Source organism: Hoplias malabaricus, chromosome 9 (assembly GCF_029633855.1).
Source record: "Hoplias malabaricus isolate fHopMal1 chromosome 9, fHopMal1.hap1, whole genome shotgun sequence".
NCBI lineage: Eukaryota > Metazoa > Chordata > Actinopteri > Characiformes > Erythrinidae > Hoplias > Hoplias malabaricus.
In genome coordinates this window covers 33,356,779-33,381,152 of record NC_089808.1, presented here as the reverse complement: position 1 = coordinate 33,381,152, position 24,374 = coordinate 33,356,779, and the positions used below count along the sequence as shown (strand labels likewise).

At 42.7% G+C, this 24,374-nt stretch overlaps 1 protein-coding gene across 1 annotated transcript in view; it reads right to left on the bottom strand.

Moving 5' to 3' along the window:
- Window positions 1-14,057: 14,057 nt before the first annotated feature.
- Window positions 14,058-24,374, bottom strand: part of LOC136707669 (B-cell scaffold protein with ankyrin repeats-like) — a 55,206-nt gene continuing 44,889 nt past the window's right edge. The window contains exons 8-16 of the mRNA XM_066681874.1: window positions 23,833-23,893; window positions 23,451-23,687; window positions 18,826-18,888; window positions 17,740-17,921; window positions 16,735-16,798; window positions 16,089-16,118; window positions 15,351-15,430; window positions 15,123-15,157; window positions 14,058-14,849 (exon numbers count right to left, since the gene is read on the bottom strand). Coding sequence (XP_066537971.1) covers window positions 15,125-15,157; window positions 15,351-15,430; window positions 16,089-16,118; window positions 16,735-16,798; window positions 17,740-17,921; window positions 18,826-18,888; window positions 23,451-23,687; window positions 23,833-23,893 — 750 coding nt within the window. The 3' untranslated portion in view covers window positions 14,058-14,849; window positions 15,123-15,124. The remainder of the gene's footprint in view (window positions 14,850-15,122; window positions 15,158-15,350; window positions 15,431-16,088; window positions 16,119-16,734; window positions 16,799-17,739; window positions 17,922-18,825; window positions 18,889-23,450; window positions 23,688-23,832; window positions 23,894-24,374) is intronic.

Sequence of the window (24,374 nt, the reverse complement as noted above, 5' to 3'; positions counted from 1 at the left end):
GCAGACACAGGAAGAATACACCACACTCCTCACAGACAGTCACCTGGAGAAAACCCATGCAGACACAGGGAGAACACGCCACACTCCTCACAGACAGTCACCCGGAGGAAACCTACGCAGACACAGGGAGAACACACCACACTCCTCACAGACAGTCACCCGGAGAAAACCCATGCAGACACAGAGAGAACACGCCACACTCCTCACAGACAGTCATCCGGAGGAAACCTACGCAGGCACAGGGAGAACACACCACACTCCTCACAGACAGTCACCCGGAGCGGGATTAGAACCCACAACCTCCGGTTGCGCACAATGAATGAATAAATTATGTTGTATTAGAAATATAAAATGGACTATTTAGATCTAGATTCAGTAATATCATGACTGCCACGGTGCAGTACATAAGGTATCTGGAGTAACTTGGGATTGAACTGCTGTGTTTTTTGGGTTTTTAAAAATATACAGATAAGGGTGGACAGGGCCTAAATCTTCCAAGATGTCTCCAAGCAACACTGAATTGTTGGGAATAAATGGAGTACAAACAAGCACAATGTCCATATTTTTTTTTTCTTCTGGATTTTTACTCATGCTAGCGTGGTCTTCCTCGGTCACACTGTGCTGCTAAACTGGGAGGGTAAAGGCTAGCACATGCTTCCTCTGAGATTGCACTGCTACTACATCTGTTCAGACTGCTGCTTATTAAAATGTCATTGGATGACTCAACAAGCTTGGAGGAGAACACTTACTGCCAAATCTGTTATATTAGCCAACAAACATCTGCATTAACTCGCATCCCACTGTGTGACAGGGAGAGAGGAAAGCCCAAAGTACCCACTGAAAAAGAGAGAGGCCAACTGTGCTCTCCTGCACTCCTGGCCATGGATGACTGTGGGATCACCAGGGCTCGATACAGGGCCAATGCTTAAAGAGTTGCGCCATTCAGGCGCCCCCAGTTTTCCATGGAAAGCATCGTAGAGTACATCTCTAAATTATAGTACAACTGAGAGTGGCACTTCTTATTTTAACTTCCTTTGCACCAGTTGCCCTATGCAGCTGAATGTCGTACTGTGCTCGTGGTGTATAAAAACATGCATATTTCAGTCAGGTATTGTTGTGATTATAGCAGCTGTGGTCTTGTGGTGGGTTGTGTATGTAATTGGGAATACATGTTTAATGGAGCTCAGTGGTGGACCCGCTGTACTGTGCCAAGAGTGGCAACTTAATTAAAACTTGTGCAGTTCATGACCCTCCTGCGTATAAACTCACACAGCAAGTCCCCCTGGGGACACACAAAGAAATGTTCTTAGTGTGTGTGTGTGTGTGTGTGTGCACACTTCACTAAGCGAGTCTCTGTGCTTTGCATGCCACTCTGTTCATCCAAGCCTTTCCTGCTTCTTTTGATCAGTGTCCTAAACTTCTAATTTACCTGATGTAACTTTAATGGTTTGAAGACTTACTTTATCATCTGCGGAAAGTGGGTGATTTGCAGCAGGGCTAATGATAGGGGGGCTTTATGCCTAACTGAAAACCCCCTCATCATGGAGGGAAAGTTCTGGAAGAGATTTCCAGATATTTAGGTAATGACCACTGATTAGGGCGAAATGCCATATATGTGGTGAGCTCATCTAAATTAATGCGAGTTTGGTGCAGAATAGCTTACTGTTAACCCTTTAAGGGGAATTCCATTGATATTTCAGGACATCTGCATAATTCAGTGGTTTACTGCATATATTTCATTATTTCAGTAATGCTTATAATGCATATAATAGCTGTTTTATTCCCACCCAGAGCCTTTAATGACCCTTCACCTCTCTTTAGTTTTTTAGTTTTTATAAACCTTACTAATAACATACAGTCTTATAACAGTATATAAAAAAACATTCATTCATTAATTTTATGTTACTGCTAAATCAGTTCAGGGTCGGTGTGGGTTCAGAGCCTATCTGAATCATTGGGCGCAAGGCGGGAACACAACCTGGGCAGGGTGCCAATCCATCACAGGACTAAACAGCAAACATTCATTCATTATCTGTAACCCTTATCCAGTTCAGGATCACAGTGTGTCCAGAGCCTACCAGGAATCATTGGGTGCAATGTGGGTGCCAGTCCTTCACAGGCCAACACACATTCATTCACACCTACAGACACTTTTGAGTCGCCAATTCACCTACCAGCATGTGTCTTTGGACCGTGGGAGCAAACCAGAGCACCCGGAGGAAACCCACACCGACACAGGGAGAACACACCAAACTCCTCACAGACAGTCATCTGGAGGAAACCCACACAGACACAGGGAGAACACACCACACTCCTCACAGACAGTCACCCGGAGTGGGACTTGAATCCACAACCTCTAGGTCACCATGCCGCCCTAAACAATTATAAGCAAATATTAAAGTTACAGTACATTTGTTTCTACATTTTTTAACCTTTGCATGAAATTCTGACTAAATGTAAACTACTAAGTTCTTTATAACTTAGTAGTTTACATTTTAATCATGTAATTATGTAACATTTTTAGAAAATCTGTTTAAGTTCCTTTATGTTGCTAGGAAACTATGAGCGATATGTATGTGTTGTGTTAAAACGTATTGGCATGGGATCAACTTATAATACTGCATAGTACATACATAAATAGTATACATTTTTATAGCCTTTGCCCAACTTACAATGTGTTCAACAACAATCAAATATGAACATTTGGGGACCACCTGTGAAAGCTGAGGCAGTTGATTTGCTCTGCTTACTATTCAGCATTTAAAGTTTGTCTGGATATTTTATTCCTGATTTGCATGTTTGAAACCAGATGTATACCTGCTTTGTAACTAAATGCATATATAAAGCAGGCTAGCAATCAGATTTAACTTAAAAGTCTGGCTAGCAGTTGACAAACATCAATTTAAATGGGGCAGGTGTGGAAAGAGGCAAAGAGTTGATTTATTTATGTATGTGTGAGAGCGTAGTAGGGGGTTGGTGTGTTTGTTGGGAGTTGGGGGGGGGGGCTTAAAATTACACCCTTAGCCCCAAATCCTCTTCCCCCAGCATGGCAGAAACAGGCTTATACTGGGCAGGGACGGATGCCAGGCCTTCCCCCCCTTGGCTTTTGTGTTTTAATTAACCTGCGCTAGGCCTGCTCGCGCTAAATGTGCTTCAGTTGATAAGGTGCCCTGGATGATTGATTCATTAGGCACACGTGCTTCCAATTTCCATAGCATTACAGCAAGAGTTAGCATTAGCATTTTGCGCCAGTTGATGCAGGAAAGAGCTGAGAAGCATTAGCATGGTTGCAGTGTATGTCTGTGCATACATTTCAAATGCCGCATTGAGGTTCAGAGGGGTAGGATATCTAGTATAGTTTCTCTAGCAATTCAGAGTTTTATTCAGAGAGAGTGTAGCTGGACTGCTGGTGAGGAGATGCCACAGTAGCTATCTCATCCTAACAAAGGGACTGAATCAATGTTATTGATGGATTTAATTGCAAGTCTCGCTGTGTGATAAGCCATTCATCTTCAACATTAGCATCTCCTGTTGTTTTCCACCTCACATCAGCTAAGTTTCCATCATGTCCACAGGCTCACTCTTCGTTATAGAGCACTACATAGGTCGAGAAATAATGGTGTGTGCACCCAAATACACACTATATGTCCGACAGGGGGCCCTTTGGTTTTCAGTCAAGGTCTGGCTACTTCTCAGCAGCCCACTCAATGTCTCCATCAGCCCAGTGCCGTGGCAACGGTGTGATTAAAATGGGCGCTGCTGGCACACCCAGATGGGCCATTGTTCCATATGCGCTCCACCTGCGCCAAACCAAAGCTGGCGCCAACCTCCGAAGCACAGTAGACTCCCATTGGCCGTTGCCTAGCAACCTCAAAGCCGGGCGATATTAGGGGGAGTTTAAAACCCCAACATGGGGGTGTTTTTCACTCCTCTTGCCATTTCCCCCCCTTCTAATAGAGAAGATTGGCACAGGACACTAAGTAAATGAATCGCCATTAATAATTATTTGCATATGGTGCCTTGTGGAAATGCGGCATGTTGTTGGCTGCAGGTGAGAAAAGCTTAGCTTATCAAAGCTAATGCACCAAGGATAGCACCCAGGGAGGATTACTGTGCTGTCATTAGCAAAAACAAACAAAAAAATGTGAGACAAATTGTTAAATCTGAAAGGGAAAAAAGTTTTTAAAATTACCTACAGAATTTACAGAGAGTCTTAACGCTGGATGTCAGGGAAATGAAGGTTTTCAATGTTGTGTATCTGGTTCGCTAGCATGCCCGTGCATTTCAGCTCTTTCTGACTTCACCCATCAGTTAGCTGTTCAGCCATTTTGCTTGCTTTTAATGACTGATCCCATTAGCAGCGGTGATTAGGTGAAGGAGCAGTGCCCCATGCTCTGGGCTTCCCTCTTCATACTAAACCTGTCAGCTACTTTCCTCCCCTGGCTTCGCTTTTTATGATTCCATTTCTTCAGAGAGTATTTTGGTGGTTTTTCTAATTCCTTGCGGCACTGGAGGGCGATGTGTCGAGGCTGTGTTCAGCACGCCTGCAGGTTTTAATAACACTATGGCGGACGTCCAGCAGCAGCGAGCTCTCTGATTGGCCCAGCACCTGCGCGAGGGGGAAAGGGCGGGGGTGTGACGTGATTCAGCTGGAATGAGACTCCCCTCACCTGCATCCGAGTGGAGAAAAACCATTAGAGCTGCCTCGGGCTCAGAGGAACTGGGAAAATATCCCAATCGCTTTATTCCTCACAGATTTTTTTCCCCTCTATTTTTTTTTCAAGCCATAAAATTAGTTTTTGAGAGTTAATGTTTGAAGTTTCATATTTTGCCAAGCTTTGATCCGCCCGCATTGACAGCCTGTTCATCATACAAGATGAGAGAGAAACCGACAGAGAGACAGAGATAGATAGACTAAAGTAGAGACACAGAAAGAGAGAGCGAGAGCCCGGGAGAAAGAGGGAGAGAGAAAAACGGAGATGGAGAAAATGAAAAACAGAGAGAAAATCATATATTTTTAGATTGAACAATGGAGAAAAAGAGATAGAAAAGGTGAGAAGGAGGAAGGGAGAAACAGTAAGTGAAAGTGTGTTGGTTTTCAGCTGTGTATGTATATACAGGTATGTGCATGTATGGGATTGTGATGAAGCGTATTGGGAATTTGATGGTATTGCATGGGAAAACAGCTAAATGCATTTGCCACATTTACACACACACTCACATGTCCCTCAGAGAGAGCACAGAAGTGATTATTGCTCACCGCAGTGAATAGTCCACTCTCGGTCATAATGCTGACAGAGAGCATTCAGGCACACTCCTATTTGATTAGTCAATGCCCCGGCTCCTATTTACACCACAGCCCTGGCACAGGACGGCCCTCAAGGCGATACGGCAGGCAGCTCTCGTGCAGCAGAAGATGATGTCTTTATGGCGCAATGTATGCATGGCAGCGCTTGCCAAATCACCTTGATTACTCTGTGGACTGCCATTGTGTACTCCATTGGTTGGGCATGGAGTCAAGCTATTATTGCATATGTGTTGGAACAATTAATCTCTTTTGTTGCAGCGAGGAGAACTCAGCTGTTTCTGGTGAGAGGAGCTTTGAAGAGAAGAGATGTTGTTGTCACTCCATATTGTGTGGTTTTCATCTTATGGGTTCATCATTCAAAGACTAAATGAGGGTTATGACATCACTTGAAGAGTTCCATTTAATATTGGTTTTGTAATACTTTATAGCAGAGCAGCCCCATTATATCAGTGTAAACCTTTCATGACAACGGACATAAATTTACATAAATATTTATAAAGGTTTATTACAGCAACCTCAGCAACAGCTGGAATAATCCCTTTTGAATAAAAGCCTTTATAAATGTCTACATATGTTTACACACTATATGGCATACTATATTAACGTACTAGGCCACCTCTACACACTAATAAAGCTGTGGACTAGATATTGGAACATTGCTGTTAAGTATATACACCAGCCAGCCATTGCATTATGACCTGTCCATTCTCTGATTTCAGATCCACTGACCACACAGGAGCACTTTGGAAGGGGAGCACTTTTAGGAGGGGACTTTGGTTCACTTTGGAAGTGTTTTTCAGGATGCGGTTCTTTAAATTGAGCAGTATCACGCCAGCACGTCGCCCGGTGCGTGTTCAAGCCTACAGAAAGAAGCCCTAAAGAAATTTTTCTTTTTAAAGTGCATATGTTTAGAGTGTAGACTTCCCAAATGAACGTATGGCACTCTTCAGTCTCAAATGTGGTGGTATGTTTGTAGCTGCTGATGAATATGCAGTTCCCAGTTCCAGCTTTAAAAGGACACCCAGAGGAATCTCCAAGAACTTCCACTAACTTCTTATTGTATCATTAACAGCGGCTCCTGAAATGTCCCTCCTTCTTCATTATTTGTTAAGAGATGTTTTATTCCTTTTCCTTGCATGCCCTCTTTTGATTCACCTATGACTTACCTAACTGTAATAATGAGATTAGGCTTAAGAATCATGACATTTGACCTGAAAATCCTCTTTTGGCATCATTGTAAAGATCACAGCACCGTGGACGTAGCACATATTCTTTCATTTCAGGCACTACATGCTCTGTGAAACATGGGTAAAGAAAGGGAGCATCTATGAGATTTGAAACCGGGCCAGCCATTCATTAATGATGGATATGGGCTGCCAATGACCTCTCGGTTCTTTACAGTGTTTGTCCAAGCGTGAAGACTCTTGCAAAAATATAGTAAATCAAAAGCCCCAATACAGAATAACACACAGTGCCGCCCCCCACTTTTTTTTTTTTTTTTTGGAAGATACATTGAGCAGTCAAAACATCCTTACGAAAACAGTACCGTCAGCTTCAAAGGCTCAACTCCCTCTTGGAAGCATTGAAGTGCTGATAAAAGATAAAGCCTTAAGCCTTCCCTGTATATCAACTCGGCCTTTGATTCAGGCTTGGTGGGGGGGTGTGCGTGGGTCACCGGGACTGTGCCAGGACGATAATGCCCGCTCGTCTGGCGGATGTGACCTTTTAGGAGCTGCTTGAAAATGCAGAGCTTCTGACCCGTGGTGGAATTAGCGCATCCCCGCGGCCGCAGACAGCTTGACCTCGCCTGGGCGCTACAGCACAAAAGCCCTGTGGTGAATAGTGCGAGCTTAATCTGCCCAAAGCTCCCAGCCCTGGGGCTCCAGGGCCACGGACGCAGGGGTACAGCCCGCATCCCCGGGGCCTCATTTGGCCCCCGATCAGATGGATGAAGGGCTGGTTGGGGCTATGGTTGCTCCATGTTCCTTCGCCCTCTGACGCTAGCAGATGCTACTTCACCCTTTTGGGAGCGGGCTTCTCAGTGGGGAGGGCACCAGCATGGCATAGCCAGACACAGATGAGGTTTGCTAAGCTTGAATTTCTCTACCAGTGGAGATGCCTGGCTGACTGTGAACTTTTTAGAAGTGCACTGGTGAGTCCTTCAAGGATTAGATGCTTGGACTTCCCTCGCCCACGCGCCTGGCTAACACTCAATGCACCAGCAGAAACAGAAGCCCATATGGAGATGAAGGGTGAAAGCACTGAAGACAGCTCTCTGTTCCTGGCTGTCACCCGGCTGCACTGAAGGGATCGTCACAGGTGTTGTATCAGGAGCTTGAAGGGGAATCTCTAATTACTATGAGGCGCTTTCACCACAGTGCTGAAAACTACAACCTGTCATGTAGTGTTTGTTAGAGTAGGAATATATAGAAATACATTTGTGTCATTTCTACATCAGTTCTGGTGATACATGTTGACTAGCTTATAATTATCTGTGTTGTTTCCACTACTGGATGCATAGATTATGCTGCAGTCAAAGTAAGTCAACGTTTAGAACTTAGAAAATACAACCTAACTTATATCATACCTAACGTAGGGGTCTCGCAGCAGGCCAACTTCTAATTCCAAATTAGTTCCAATTCCAGTTTCTTTTCAGTCAGTAACTGATGGCAGAGTATTTTAATAAACTCGAATGAGGCAGAAATAGTTATGGAACAGTTTGGCATGAAATGCACTGTGAAATGCTCTACTGACTGGTGGGAACGAAACAACACTCAGGTTGATCTGGATAATGTTAAAAACTCGGAGCTGAACCTGATACTGTGACTGTTCTATGACTCTATGTACTGCACAAGGCTGTTTTTTGTTTTTTTGGCCGCAGAATTGCCCACCTTAAAGCACATTTGATACACAGTTAAGGGTTTCTTTGCATTGGCAAAAAAGTCGCCCTCATGTTCTGTTGCTTAAACTGAGGTCTTTTTTTTTTTCAAGAGCTTTTGTGACAGAGGTGTGGAGCTATCCTTGAAAACCCTGTCCAGTGTGTTTCACCCTAAAGTGCCACTTCAGCATTCACTACAATAGACAGAGATTAGACTGGAGTTTCCTTTTGTCATTAGTGTCTGATCCCACTTGATTTGCATTCGAAATTTCTGTTACCTCTCCTCAGGGGGTTATCGATTTATTTCTGTTTTTCCTGTTCTGTTTCATTGGGTGGTTTTGTGTATGAAAGAAAAATGTATTTCCAAAACAAAGTAAAGTTTGAAATAAAGGAAAATGATTTCTGGTTCTTTACTGGTATTTTTCAATACAGTGAAACCTTGAGTTGCGAGCGAATCAACTTTGACTTACGAGTGAATTAAATTTTCCGAGATACAAGCAATCGCTCTGTCGATTTTATTATTATTTTTTTTTTGCGCGTTTTGGACGTCCACTGACGTTATCGATTGGTCATCACTTAATTAACTTATTAAGGTGGATTTTGGACGTCCATTGACCTTTAAAATATGTCCTTGACGGACAGACTACTTTTAGAACTATTTTGAACGTCCAGGGACGTTCCTTGTTTACTGAGATAACTCACAAATGTAATGGACTTTGTAACTGCGTTTGACCAACTACACACACGCAAAACTAAAATCCACAAATGTATTGGAATGCACAAATTTAAAACAACAACAACAACAATAAATTAAAATCACAAATGTGTAAAAAAAGATTTGCATTTGTAAATCAAATGTCGTGAAAGTGTGAATCAGTACTTTCTCAAAAGGCTTAAAATGTGTAAGAGCAAACCTTTTTAAGGTTCCAAATGTGACCGTGTGAGTTTTTGAATGAGGTGGAATAAATCCACACATTCGCCTTCTCTGCTGCGTGTCTGAATCTCTTTTTTGCAGTTGCGGATTGAAGACCCTGTTTTGACGGCCAATTGATGGACCAATAGGAAAGCTTTAGCTAGACCAATCAGATCGTGAGGTTTGTTTAACCAATCGGAATCATTGAATTATTGATTTGTTTCTGTCAAACATAGCGCTTTTCCACCAAATGAACTCCGGTCCTTGAACCGGTTCTGTTCCTGATTCTTGGAACCTTGGTTCTTTCCAGGGAACCGCAGCGTTTCTACACGTTTAGAAGGGAATCAGGAATACGTCATGAGCGGGGGGACGGTGTGTCCGAGTTCAGAGGCGTACTGCTGACCTTGTGAACAGCGGAGAAACGTAACCAAGAGCTCAGAGCTTCAAATACAGTGTTATCACCCAGTGGAGCTTGACGGGGTCATTTACAACATTTCATATAAATAAATAATAGGAAAAAAAAAGGAACACGGCCCGTTTTTATGTGATTCTGGTGAAGTTAGGCGCGATGCCATGCGTGTTGGTCAGAGCCGTGGCTCTTGGTTACGTTTGTCCGCTGTCCATAGAAACGCAGCGGTTCGCTGGAAAGAACCAAAGTTCCAAGAATCAGGAACGAAACTGGTTCAAGAACCGGAGTTCATTTGGTGGAAAAGCACCATGGTTGACAGCAACAAATCAATGTTCTGATTGGTTAAACAAACCTCGTGATCTGATTGGTCCAGCTAAAGCTTTCCTATTGGTCCATCAATTGGCCGTCAAAACAGGGTCTTAAATCCGCAACTGCAAAAAGAGATACGCACACGCAGCAGAGAAGGCGAATGTTTGGATTTATTCCACCACATTCAAAAACTGTCACATTTGGAACCTTAAAAAGGTTTGCTCCTGCACATTTTAAGCCTTTTGAGAAGGTACTGATTCACACATTCACGACATTTGATTTACAAATGCAAATCTTTTTTTACACAGTGAATTTAAGTTATTATTTTTTTTGTTGTTGTTTTTAATTTGTGCATTCCAATACATTTGTGGACTTTAGTTTTACGTGTGTGTAGTTGCTCAAACGCAGTTACAAAGTCCGTTACATTTGTGAGTATTGTTTTACAAACTCAAAATCTTTTTGACCCTTTTTTGACTCCATAACAGAGCACGAAAAAAAAAACCCTCCCCCAACCTCCTCCACCAATCTCCTCAACTTCCGTCAGCGCCTTCCTCTGGTCTTCAAGGTAAATGCACTTAATAGAACCCGTTTATTACTTTACATTCTCTTTTATTATGTATTATTCTTTTTCATACATTATTTGATGTTTAAAAATTACTTTTTTTCTTATTTAAAAACATAACCAAAAAAAGTTGTTGTTTTTGGGGGGCTGAACGGATTAATAACATTTCAATTAATTAAAATTAAAATTTATTTTGATATACGAGCAAATTGAGTTACGAGCTCGGTCACAGTACGAATTAAACTCGTAAGTCAAGGTATTACTCTACTGCAGTAACGGTGTAGTATGATCCAGGCTTTTAAAAGAACAGCTAGAACGTTCAGGAGGAGGATGTTGGTAAACATCTATCAAGGCAAAGTCCAAACTAACACCTGGCTCTTATGTGCACTGATTAGCAATCAGTCCCTTTTCCCCCTACACAACATGCACTCAGAAGTGAGCAGTGCCATTAGCGACTTCCTAATGAAGATGTTTTCAAAGCCCTAAAGACGCATAGCATCTATATGGTAAGTGGTTTGCTCTTGTTGTTAATTTGAGTTGGTTTATGGGGTAAGCCAAGTTCAAACAAGCATTTCTCTCTAGGTGCTGTTACTATATTACTGCCTTTGTTCTCTCCCTGTTCAGAGAACTGAAGGGTGGTGTATAACAGGTAGAATGCTTTTAGCTGGGCCTCATGGTTATTTTTAAGTAATATGCAAATCTATTTCTAACAGTGTTTTGTTCTATATTTGTATTTTGCCATGATTTTGATGGATGTACAACACTGAAGTTGGAATCCATCCTCCAATTTATTTAATAGTAGTACAATAACTACTGTTTGATATACGTTTTCCTGTATATATTTCTGAAGAATTGAAGATGTTCCACTTCCATAAGCTCCAAAAAAAGTCCACAGGTGTTCCTGTTCATCTTTCCACCATGAGAGGACAACTCAGCACCATGAATCTGAAAGGACATGGAGCTGCCAAGAATCAGACAAAGCTGCTGCTGTTCACAGAACCATGGACTGACTGCCCCAGAGCCCAGGTTTCAACTTCAGTGCACGTGTTTGGGATTGCATTCATTATGAGGAATAGAAAATGCAACCAGCTTCTAAGACTGAACTTTGGAGGAGTGGAAAAATCCCTGTTGACTTCTGTCAAGTCTCCTCTGATGAGTGGAAGCTGTAATAACAGAAAGGCTTTGCTACACTGATATTGAAACACTTTTCCATTGTATTTAGTTGTTGAGGCCTTGTTTTCTGTTGTGCGCCCCCTCCAGGGTGTGTTTCTGCCTTGCGCCCAGTGATTCCGGGTAGGCTCCGGACCCACCACGACCCTAAAAAGCAGGTACAGACAATGAATGAATGAATGAATGCATATTATTCATTCAAAACAAATGTTTCCAAATAATTCTTTGGGGAACTCATAGAAGAACCTTGCTTGCTGCTCACATTACTCAAGAAGAAATAACCTTCTGATGGCAGGTCCACTGATCCTCCACATATCGTTTTGTAGAATAAAATATATTGTCTATGTCCAAGTCAAAACCATTTAGCAACCCTTATCTTTGAAGAGTGTATCCAGAGGGAAGTCCCAGTCATACAAACCCAATATGCTCCATTTATTGTTGCCTGGTTGCTCTAAACAAGGAGCCCCCAAATCAAAGCCTCGTTCCCTGATCGGAGGTGCCCCAACCGTGGCCTCGGCCCTTTCCTGGGAAGGGTCACGTATACTGTACACATGCCGAGGGATTAGGGGATGAAAGAATGCCACTGACTGTGAAATTGCCCGATTTTTATCAGGGTGCAGAAAGGGGAGCAGCTGTGAATAATTCTGGGTCTTAATCCGGAGGATAGAGACTGAGCTAGAGGCGTGTGTGTGTGTGTGTGTTCGGGAGATTGCATGTTTGTATGTGCCGATGTATGTGCTCAAAGCATAACTGCATTTGCCCTCAGTCAGGACACCACATTTCCAGCAAGCTCCTGGAAAACAATTTTTTAAAATTCTTAATTTAGTTGTTAAAATGTTAATGTGAAATATCATTCTGAGTATTTTGTTGTTTTGGTATTAGCAACTTGGATTTACTTGATATTGCTGGTTATGGGAACGAGGAATTTTTTTTAATTATTATTATTTTAATAAACCATTCAGCCATTTTATATTATTCATTTTAATTCATTTATTTTCTGTAAGCGCTTATCAAGTTTAGGGTCACGGTGGGTCCAGAGCCTACCTGGAATCATTGGGCGCAAGGCGGGAACACACCCTGGAGGGGGCGCCAGTCCTTCACACAGACACACACATTCACTCACACACTCACACCTACGGACACTTTTGAGTCGCCAATCCACCTACCAACGTGGGTTTTTTGGACTGTGGGAGGAAACCGGAGCACCCGGAGGAAACCCACGCGGACACGGGGAGAACACACCAACTCCTGCAAACAAGTCCAGCAGTGTCCTCAGTGAGGGATATCTGGTTCCTGTCACCAGCTCTGTGGACACCTCTGGCACTTTAGATTTGAGGATTTCAACTCTACATCTTAATAAACATTTGGAAACGTTGGAGAAATACCCATTTAATCGGGGGCCAATCAGCAGGCAGCCTGGTGTTTGTGTTGCTGAGTCCTGATCACTCTTGGTGTTTGGTTTGAGCCTCAGCTGCAGCGGATCTTTATCAGTTTGAGGTTTTTATGACAGCATTGTCGATGCATCTGCATTCTAATCCTGCCCTCCGCTCCCTCTGATAAAGCCCTATACTTTGGGGAAGACTTAATCTTTTATGTGGGCTTTATCAACTCTTTCCCAGCTTGAGAAAAGTAGGAACTCCTGTGGCATCTTTCCATAAGAGGCTACGGACAAGCAGTCATTAATTTTTCGCTCGTTTCGGCAATAAACACGAGGAGATTCTCATTTCTGGCGAGAGACAATGCTGGTCTTTGAAGTGGCCTGATTTAGATCACACACGGAGGCCTCTCCAACACGGCCTGCTCCAGTTCAGCGAGCTGAGGAATATGCATGAAGGTGAAGAGGGCACGGCCAAGCTGGATCCAGCCTCGGCTCAGGAAGCTCTCTTCGCTCCCAGAGCAGCAGGTGATGGGCAAAAAAGCCCAAGAAAAACCCCGTGCCGCAAATGCCACCAGGGCTGTTGGAGACGGATCATCTCCAAAGGCGAGAAGTGCTGCCGGAGCGCGGGGGCTTTAATACATATTATTCACAAAGAGCATGATTGATCATGCAAACGTGTCCAGCTGCTAGCTTTGGCAGGAGGACGGGGTTAGTCTTAGCTATGGAGCTCCTGCGTGATCGAGCCCTCGCCACAGAGCCGCTTTAACCGTCCCCTGACAGCAACATAGCAGAGACCGTGAGACTCCAGTGTGTGTCTTCACACACACTCAGTGATCCGTATGCCACTTAGGGTCTGCTGGGAAAACCAGGGCGTGCGAGAGACCTCGCTATCTGTCAAGGGGCCCAGGAATTAATCAAGACAAGGCTGTGTTTGGAACCTGATCGACATGTCTGGTAGAATAGCACCCCCTTGAGCACACTCCTACAGTCATGTGCAAAAGCTTAGACACCCCTGGTCAAAATGCAATGTTTGGTTGATTTTCTAATTAAAAATAACTGATCGCATCCTCTATGGGGAATTAACTTTTCAGCGCACAGCTTCTGTTTATTTGCAGAGTTTAAAATAGCGGTCAATATAAATTTACAGCTAAATATAAATATATATATTAAACAGGCTGTATGTAATATTCCATTCCATACAGAAGTGTGTAAAGAATGTGTTAACTATGGGTTATTCTTTTAAATCTACATTAGCATATTACACAAGCCTTTATCTCAGACATGCCAGTTAATCTGATTACATTACAAATGCTTTAAGAGTTGTTTTCATGATGAATAGAAAAAAGTAACATAATCAAAATAATTATTTTATTTCAAAAGTCAGTTGATCTCAAAATGATTTCTTTTAAATTAAGGATTCTCACTGGTTTTAAGTTAAATTCTACCAAATATTGATTAACAATTTTCTTTTTAACAATAATCCTAAACCTAACCCCAACTCTAAAGTTACCATCACCTTTAAAACTAAAACTGGTGTCTAATAACAGCTTCAGCAGACTGTTTACAATGTAGACGTCTGTTGATAATCTACTGGGAACACTCATCATACGATCACTATTTAGTTATTTTTGTATTTCAACAAGTAGAAGAGACAGTAGAAGAGCACACAGTTTTCCAAAGTAAAAAGAAAAAACAAGTGTTGTTGTTTTCAGTGAGTTAATGATTTTAAAAAACAACATTTTTGGCAAATTCATAGATTTCCTTTAGTTATAAAGGAGGAGATCTATCTGATGGGCATCAGTTGGCATTACAGACATCTTTCCCAGCCACATGTGATAAAGCTTGAAGGTCTTGCATCTTCCTCTGGTGTCCTTCCAGACTAAGTAGCTTTGAAACTTAATAAGAACATCCAAGCGAGGAAGCTACAGAAGAAAAAGAAGAATCAGAAATTGAAATGAAATTCAAACTGGCCAATGATCTAAAGTTAAACTGTGCTACTGCAATTACAACTGATTACACTACGCTTTGTAGACGTGCATTTGTATTTATACTTTGTAGCCATACTTTCTTCTTTGAAGTTCTGCATTTATATTTGTACGATGTAGACACATTTTCTCTTTCTCTTCCATCCAAACTAAAAGGTCACATGCAAAGTTTAAGCTGTAAGTTGTGAAGACAGATTTGATCATACTCACTTTCACCGTTTGTCTGCCTTCCAAAAGAAACTGGACTGCAAAATGGATAATGACCAAATTTGAATAAGTACGTCAGCTGAGTTTCCTCATTTTTGTAAGTATTATCAGGAGATATAAACAACAATTATGAAGTGGAAGAGAGCCAATTAACTAACATCTGCAGGGAGATTAATGCTGTGTGCTTTGAAAGGTAGCTGAGTGTTCCAGAAACTTAATTCAAAAACTCACATGCTGTCCTTTGAGGGGCTTACTGTAGAATTCAGTCCCTGCTTCCTGGCTCCCGCTCCGGCACTCGTTTGTGGCCGCAGCTGACCAGAGTGAAAATCTTTATTAGTTTCACAGTAAATGCTCCATGCGGCGTGTGGCTACACAGACACTGTTGTACTTATTACAGCCGAACATTTCTACTGCTCAAGTGATGCAATGCAGCAGAAACAACTTTTATTTTAATATCATTTAATGTGTTGAGATATTTCTAGTTTTAAACCATTATTTGGCCCCCTAGAAATGTGGGGTCTGGTAAAACTGAAACATGGGTCTTGAAGTGTTCTGTAGTAGTGGCTGTGGTTCTGTATTCGTGTGTGTTTCTAGAATGGAGAACCTGTTCTACTGGGCACCAAAAACAAATTTTTTTAACAATATAGGGACTTAGAAATCTCAGTGTCCCCAAACTTTTGGTTCCACAAAACACTATAAAAGGACATTAATATGTAAAATGGCAATATGGTCCCTCAAAGCATATGCTTAAACTTGTGTGTGTGTGTGTGCTATCACACACATAACCTCCCAGCACCCGCACACACCGAAGGCTAGTGTGAGAACCTCCTCGTTAAGTGCTCCCTCAAGACCTAAAAGTTACACTGCTACGCTGCACATATGAAGGAGGCTGCTGCTGCTGAGATAAAACAACCACCCAAGGAGATATTCTCCGCTCTACATGCAGAACAGCAGCAGCCAGGCACTTACGTGGCGTGTGATGAACGATGTTGATTTTATCTGTTGGAGAGAGAAGAGGCTAGTTAACACACTCTGATGTCCCTGCCCAGGTGTTTTTTTTTCCTGTTTTCCTCCCAAGGTCACTTTCTACCACCTCTTTCATATTCTCTGTGTAATCCCCCTATTGAGGAATCTATCATCTCGACACCAAGAATGTTTTGCCAAACGATAAAGTTCTATTCCTGGACTGATTCATCATTGCACGCCATGAAGAACACAAGCAATATTTTTGTGGAGAAGATGTCTTTTGATGCCACTCCAATTAGAACCTAGATGTCCAAAGCCACTCTTCGGACACCTTTTGGTAACGTTTCAAGGCATCAAAGACTAACTGAGTTATTCTGTGTGCTACTACGCACACGATTTAAGAGAAGTTAACTGCAATGATTATATGCAGCGTCATAAAAAATATACTCTTTTTTTTTGCATATATTTTAAAGTGAATCCATAGAGTTCAATGATCTTATGATCTGATTTTCTACATTCATGTTCTTTATTAAAAACAATATTGAAATTATAGCTTCATGGCTGCTCTACAATAAATGAAAGAAGGTCAATGTGCTTGTTCTTGTAATAAATATAAATATATATGTACGCTTAGGGGGTTTGAACTGACCGTAGACGCTGTCGTCGTCTACTCTGTTGTTGATGATACTGGTTCGCAACTGCTGCAGTTTCTCCTGGAAAACCAACATGTGTTTAAAGAAAATTAATGCATCTCAGTTACTAGTAACAAACCCTGTGTATCCAAGAACTCTTACATTGGAGTAAATGATAACAGAGACAGTAAATAGATCATGTACATTTTGAACAGTGTTTGCATCATACAGCAAACAAAGTTGTAACGTGACATTAAATTAATTCATTCATTATCTGTAACAGCTTATCCAAGTCAGGGTCGCGGTGGGTCCAGAGCCTACCTGGAATCATTGGGCGCAAGTCGGGAATACACCCTGGAGGGGGCGCCAGTCCTTCACAGGGCAACACACACACTCACGGACATTTTTGATTCGCCAATCCACCTACCAACGTGTGTTTTTGGACTGTGGGAGGAAACCGGAGCACCTGGAGGAAATCCACACGGACACAGGGAGAACACACCACACTCCTCACAGACAGTCACCCGGAGTGGGAATCGAACCCACAACCTTCAGGCCCTTGGAGCTGTGTGACTGCGACACTACCTGCTGCACCACCGTGCCGCCCATACATAATTAAATTTGATTAACATTTAATTGTGCAGCCGTATGTACAAACACCTACTGACCACTTTGTGATATTTACAGACCTTGTAGGTCCACAGTGTAGGAATCACATATTTTAGGGTTCATTCGTTGTTGAATGTTACTATAGTTGGTTATAATGAGTGGAGAATGAATGCAGTTTAATTGCCACCTTCTGAATGCTGCGCCATTCAAACACAGCCCGCGTAAATACTGCGATCTAATATGGCCATTACTCCGAAAATGGAGCTACCTAATCACCATCTCAGCTGCTGAGTGATTGGTAATTACCTGTTTAATCTGGTAAGCTCTACACACTGCAACTGTTCCGCTGCCTTTGGGGCCTAGTGAAAATGTTTGGCAGTGATTCAGAATAACTGTCTGTTGTGAATAGTCACCTGTTGGATGGAGTCTAGGCCTCGCTGCAGCCTCTGCCAGTCACTGAACCTGTCCATTGCCTCGTCCATGCTGAGATAGCCTTTCTTCACCTGCTCCTGAAGCTTGATAAGTTCGTCCAGTCCCGGCGCCGGATTTAGCACAACTGTGTCGTAGGTGCACGACATGCTGTGTCGCCCCCTATCTGTAACATCCACACAGGGCTATATGTAAGATGGGAATACTACGTTTCCTACATAGTCCAGTTTCTGCAGTGCTGAGCCCAGAGTAGCAATGGCAGAGGCTCTGTTCTCCCTCTTACAGGGCAGTAGAGCACCACAGTGATTTTGAAGCTGTAATTTTAAGATTAAAATATTAAGGTAATAATTTTAAGGCACATCTATTGTGGACACGTTTTGAACTGTGCTTATAATTTATACAATTTCCATAAAAAATGCAATGCAAATGGAATTTAACATTGTGCAGCAGCTGTGGTGTGCCCATGAATATATAACCTGCACGCTAAGTTATATGAATGCACACTGACTGTAAAAACTATGTTTGCAGTCAGTTGGCATTCACCTAATTTAATGTGCAAGCTTTATTTTCCACCTCTGAGCTCTCACCCGTCGCTGCCGTTGTAAGCTTAGCCGAACCTATGTTTGCTTTTAGGTCCTTTACACCTTTATTTGCTACACAAACCATGGGAAATTCTTTTTTAATTCATCCGACAACTTACATTTATGTTTCCACATAGCTGAGGGTGGGTACATGAGCTTTGCCTGACGTAAACAAGGACTACTGACGTGCAGACTGACCAATTAAATGTTTACAGAGAAGGTTATCGACCAATAACGGTAGCTCTACAGTCAGACCGTCCAATCAGAAGATTTTAGGCTACTTCACCACGCCCCCTTCTCACTCAAGCGAACCAATCAGAGTAGGGGAGGGCGGGACTAGTTTGTGAACGAAACTTCTCGAAGTTCTATGTAAGCTCTAGAAAAACAAAATCCCAGACGTTTGTGAAATTCCGCCCGGACATATTTTAAGTCTAAAAAAGAGGACATGTCCGGCTAAAAGATGACGTCTGGTCACCCTAAAAAACTTACTTTGCTTAGTAGGCAAGGAGTAGAGGGTTTCAGAATCGGCCAGGGACTTTTTCTTCTGGAACACTAAGATAAAAACAAAAGCAGAGCTTAATAAATCATCAGTGATGGGTCATGGTATTGTGAAGCTCCTGGGCACAAGTCTTCGGATTCCCGCTGCATTTGTGTAATGTTTGATCAAGAGTTTTGGCAAAAAAATAGATATAATTTTTAATATAATACAATTAGAAATGTCAGTGATTAAGCCACAGCAAAGTCCCATGCGTCAATATTGATAGAAAAGTGGAGGGGTCTGATAAGAGAAAACAGATCTACTTAGAAATTTGCAAATATTCAAGGTGTATTCATTTGTGTAGTGTTTATATCTGCATTGAATAGTTCCAAACGTTTAAACATGGAAGCCTCCTGCAGCCAATGGCAATCAAATACCACCGATTATTGGAACAAGACACCAGAGGCCAGTTTAGTCAATGCAGGTCTGCCATTTAATTCACCAACACGTTTATTACGCCACTAATCCAAACCTACCACCAGAGGGCAGCACATGACCAAAAACACCGAGGCAACAGCGCCGGTCGTTCACAGATAACAGCGAATCCCTCATTAGAAACGCACCAAAATAACACAGTGTGGTAGCAGATATGAACATAAATATCAAACACATAAATAGCAGACTTCAAACAGAGTCAAGTCCTCTGTAGAGACACTGAGACAAATAAGACTCGCTGGGATCAATGAAGGGGAGAAAACTGAATCAAAGGGAAGAATACTCTTGGTGATACTATTGATTACTCGCTAAGTGCCCTAAATGAAAGGATGCAGGCTTCCTCGCAGTTCGCTCTAATGTTTCCACACCCTGTAGTGCCACCTCTTTGCTGCCATTTTCTCATTCGCACCGTCGTTCTGTTATCTTACGCTCGACTGATTTATACACTGATATCACACTTGCAACGTGAGGACCGGTAAGAAACGTTAACCCGGTCACACCCTGTCCTGGCTGTACACTGGCAGACCAGTTCACCTCAGACCAGAACGCTGTGTATTGAACATAATCCGACAGCTTTGTGCTCATGACAATGGCTGGAGATTGAACATGAGAAGTTTGAAATGATTTCATTGCGCTGTAGCTCCTCCCCCTCAGCGCCCTAAACATTGGGAGTGGGCGGAGAAATCTGATCAGTGCGTAGGCGAAAGATCCCAGTGAAGAGGATGGAAAAGTATCTCTCTCTCTCTCTTTGTCTCTCTCTCTCTCTCTCTCTCTCTTCTCTCTCTCTCTCTCTCTCTCTCTCTCTCTCTCTCTCTCTCTCTCTTTCTCTCTCTCTCTCTCTCTCTTTCTCTCTCTCTCTCTTTCTCTCTTCCTCTCTTTCTCTCTCTCTCTCTCTTCCCTCTCTCTCTCTCTCTCTCTCTCTCTCTCTCTCTCTCTCTCTCTCTCTCTCTCTCTCTCTCTCTCTCCCTCTCTTTCTCTCTCTTCCTCTCTCTCTCTCTCTCTCTCTCTCTCTCTCTCTCTCAGTAGTTTCATGTTGATGTTGTGGGATGTGTGAGTTGGAAAACATGTGTAATGCACAATGCCGACAGGGCTGCCCCCCTTGAGCTGCTCAGATTGGTTGCATATGCACAAAGTAGTGGTCAGCCTTCTCTCTCTCTCTCTCTCTCTCTCTCTCTCTTTCTCTCTCTCTCTCTCGCTGTAGTCCTTTGGGATTATTGCTGCTCATTGATTACAATGGTCCTTTAAACCATTTAAATCTAAGCTGATCAGACTAACAGAATTGTAATGACCTATACGGGTCAGTTTGTGGATCCCCACTCTGAGACATACACAGGCCTTGTTTCACAGCAGAATAGTTACTGAATAACTATCTTAACGCTTAACTAAACCACCAGACTACTTTATCTCACGCCTCTTTTGGGGACTCCAGTGTTTCTTCTACGGCGCCAGTCAAAGGACTCTTTGTGGCTTTATTTTTAGGCGTGCTGTTATACTTTTTCTCTGTGGCTCCATCATCATGTGACTTCATGCCGTTTGCCATTTTCTCCTTTCCCTCTTTGTTTGTGGTATTTACCTCCTCTTTGGTTTCGCCTCTTTCTTCATCTGCAACTGCTTCAGTTACTTCTTTCCTTCCTACATCTTCTTCTTTTGCTCTCTCTTACTCAACTTACAACAACGAACCTGCTCCTGAACCCATAGTCCACCCTGAAGCGTTCTGTCCCTGAGAGCATTGCAGAGGGCCTCGTCTGTGGTTTGACCTCAGCTGAAACTCTTCTCTATTCCTAATCTCTATCAAAAACTCATTTGTAAACGAGAGCTGCTGCTGAAAGGAGACAGTGCACACGTTCAGGTCCAGATGAGGGGAAGGGGAAGGATGTGCGAGAGGCGCTGAAGGTGAGGGATTTGAGAAACAGCTGCACTGCAGTCAGAACTGTCTCCGTTCATCATCCGTTTTTAACGAACACTTTCATTTTCAGCCGTTCTTCCTCTCGACTCGATGGAGCTGCTGGAGACTTTGTCTGTGTCAATAAAAAAGTAATCACTCCAGCGCACACCGACTTCTGATCACTGCTGAAGAGCGCAGTGGAGAAGATAAACCCAGACGATGATCTCTTCAACCTCAGACGAGCAATAAGGAATATTACTTAAAAAGAGCATTTAACTGGGGGGGGGGGGAGAGAAGAAACAGACAAAAAGAGAAGGAGAGAGGTGAGATGAGAGAAATAAATGTGGGCTCAGAGATACAGAAGATTGAGAGAAAGAAAAAGGTTAGGACATAGAGGGGAAGTGTGAAAAGAGGCCAAAGGGAAATAAAAGATGAGAAAGATGTGAGTGAGAGTGAGATGAACAGAAATTTGAGAAGAGAGAGGAGATAACAGGGATAAAGGGATAAATAGAGGAAGCAAAGAAAGAGTGCAAGAGAAACAAGAAAGGAAAACAGGAAGAGGAAAGAGAGCGATGAAGATCTGTCGAAGTTGACAGTTACGACATTGCTCATGTTTTCACCCCCGTGTATTAACAAGTGAAAAATGAGGTTTTCACAAGACAGCCGTAGCAACACAAGCTAGTAACCATCTGTTTCTTACAAAACAGCATCTGATAGCGCTGCTATATATCACCAAGTGGGATCCAAACAACACATCAGCAGGCTCAAACCCACCAACAAACACCATACATCCACAAACCATTCAAGACCTTTGTGTTCCATTATTTCCGCTTTAGCTGTTGCCTTACGACCTACAGCCAGTGCATTAGTGGCAGATTAAAGCCATTTCTTGAATTCGGAAAAATCCTATTTTCACTTTTTTGCGCTACAACATACAGACGATTATTCATGAGGACATGCATAGTTGAAATGTATGTCTGTCTTCTTACACTGCAAAGCCACAGCCTCTCTCTCAGACGTACAGGCCAGAGATCAGCACGGTCTAAATCATTTATAAAGCCCTAACAATACCAGTCACTTGGCACCTTCATCTAAATGAATTATTAACTCAGCTGAAATTGAACATTTAAGAACTTGCTGCCAATGATGAACGGTGCAAATTTGGGTCGTACTTTCCCCTCCGCCTTTTACAGGAGTAAAAAAAAGAGGTTATTAAGTATTTATAAACAGTGGGCCGGATTCTGAGACGAGTAGAATCCGTTGTAAGGGCCGAGGGGTGTGTGAAATATGTCCAGAGAGATTAATACTACTTATAATGAGGGAACATAAGGTGACGTCTTTGGAGCATGTTTTCGGTTCATTTTCTAATAATGGATAACCATGCTCGATGCTTTTTTTTACTTCCTGGTGTGTGCACATAGTTTCTCCACATCTCCATAGAAACGAATAAACCAAAAGTATCAGAAGCTTAAAGGAACACTGGGTCAGATTTGGGATACTCCCTCTAGTGTAATTCGTTTAAACAGTACTGTACTGAACTCAATGGGGAGGGGACGTGAGTGGGGTGGGTGCCGTTTCTGCAGTGCTGAGCCCAGAGTAGCAAAGACAGAGGCTCTGTTCTCTCTATTACAGGTCAGTGAAGCATCACAATGATTTTAAAGCTGTAATTGTAAGGTAAACATATGGAATGAACCCAATATGCAATGTGCACATGTATATGTGGATCCCAGTTTTTGTCAGATGGCGTCAATAGCCAGCGTTGGAGTCCTTGTACTCTGCTTGGAGAAAAGGCTTGTTTGCTTTGAAATTTCCATTAACCTTTAGGAGATGTTTTACATGGTGCTTATAAAATGTTTCTGTGTTTCTAAAGCAATTCAGGTACGCTTTCCAAAATATGTTCCCTTTCTCCAGACTGTTCCTAAAACACCTTCCTACTCGTTCCTTTTCACGGTAAGAAAATAAACAGGAGGTCTAAGTTGTGAAAGAAAAATAATTTACTTGGAGCAGTCTGAGAAAAGTGAAGAAAAAAAGAAAATGGAGAGCCGATAGAGAGCAGATGTAATTAGTCAAGCTTATAAAACATCAACCTTTAATACAAACACAAACGTACACACATAGATACGACATGGACCATCATCACGCAGTCCTCCTCTCCTAGTCTATCAATCTATCAATCAATCAATCGGTAACATTTCCAGTCCTGACCTGTGTGACTCATAGGTAAGGGTTCATTCCTTAGTGTGTAATGCTTTTTACCTTGTGCTATGAAAGGTGTGTTGTCCTCCTTGTTGGGGAGGCTCTCAGGTCTGGGGGTGGGTGCAGGGGGGCGGTTGGCTAAGACCACAGAACTGTTGGCGGTCAGGATGGTGTCATAGTCTTCGTTGGATCCCATCTGGGCATAGTGGCCCTCCACTCTCTCCTTATGCTGTTCATCACCATCCCTGGTTCTTGCAGACTGAGCCTCATTCTGAGTGTCTGTAACCTTCAGACTCCCTGCAACATCAAACCAAGAAAACACCACACATCATCCCAGACTGATTGGTTTAAGATTTGCCCATGTTTTACTGCCCAATGCACTGTTTACAACACAGTTGTGAATATGACTCTTGAACAGTCACGTAAATAAAGTTTAACTTACCTGCACTGCCCATCAGCTCATACACACTGCTGTCATCATCATCTTCTTCACTGCTCTTTGCCTGTAATCACACAGACGTTAAGACCCCATTCATTTGATTAGTGCCTAATTGATTGAACACCGTTTACAATCCTAAAAGGCTTGTGTAATAATAAGTTAGAAATCAAATAGAAAGTAAACACTCGATGGCCACTTCATTGGGAACACAGGTACGGCAGTTTAGATGTGCTTCAGTGCTCTGCTCTGCCAGCCAATCCTGTGGCAGCAGCTTAATTCAACCCTGAACTGGGTAAACGTTTACACCTGGAGGGGGTGCCAGTTCTTCGCACTCTCACACCTACGGACACTTTTGAGTCACCAATCCACCTACCAACATGTGTTTTTGGACTGTGGGAGGAAACCGGAGCACCCGGAGGAAACCCACACAGACACAGGGTGAACACACTAAACTCCTCACAGACAGTCACCCGGAGGAAACCCACACAGACACAGGGTGAACACACTAAACTCCTCACAGACAGTCACCTGGAGCTCAAACTCCC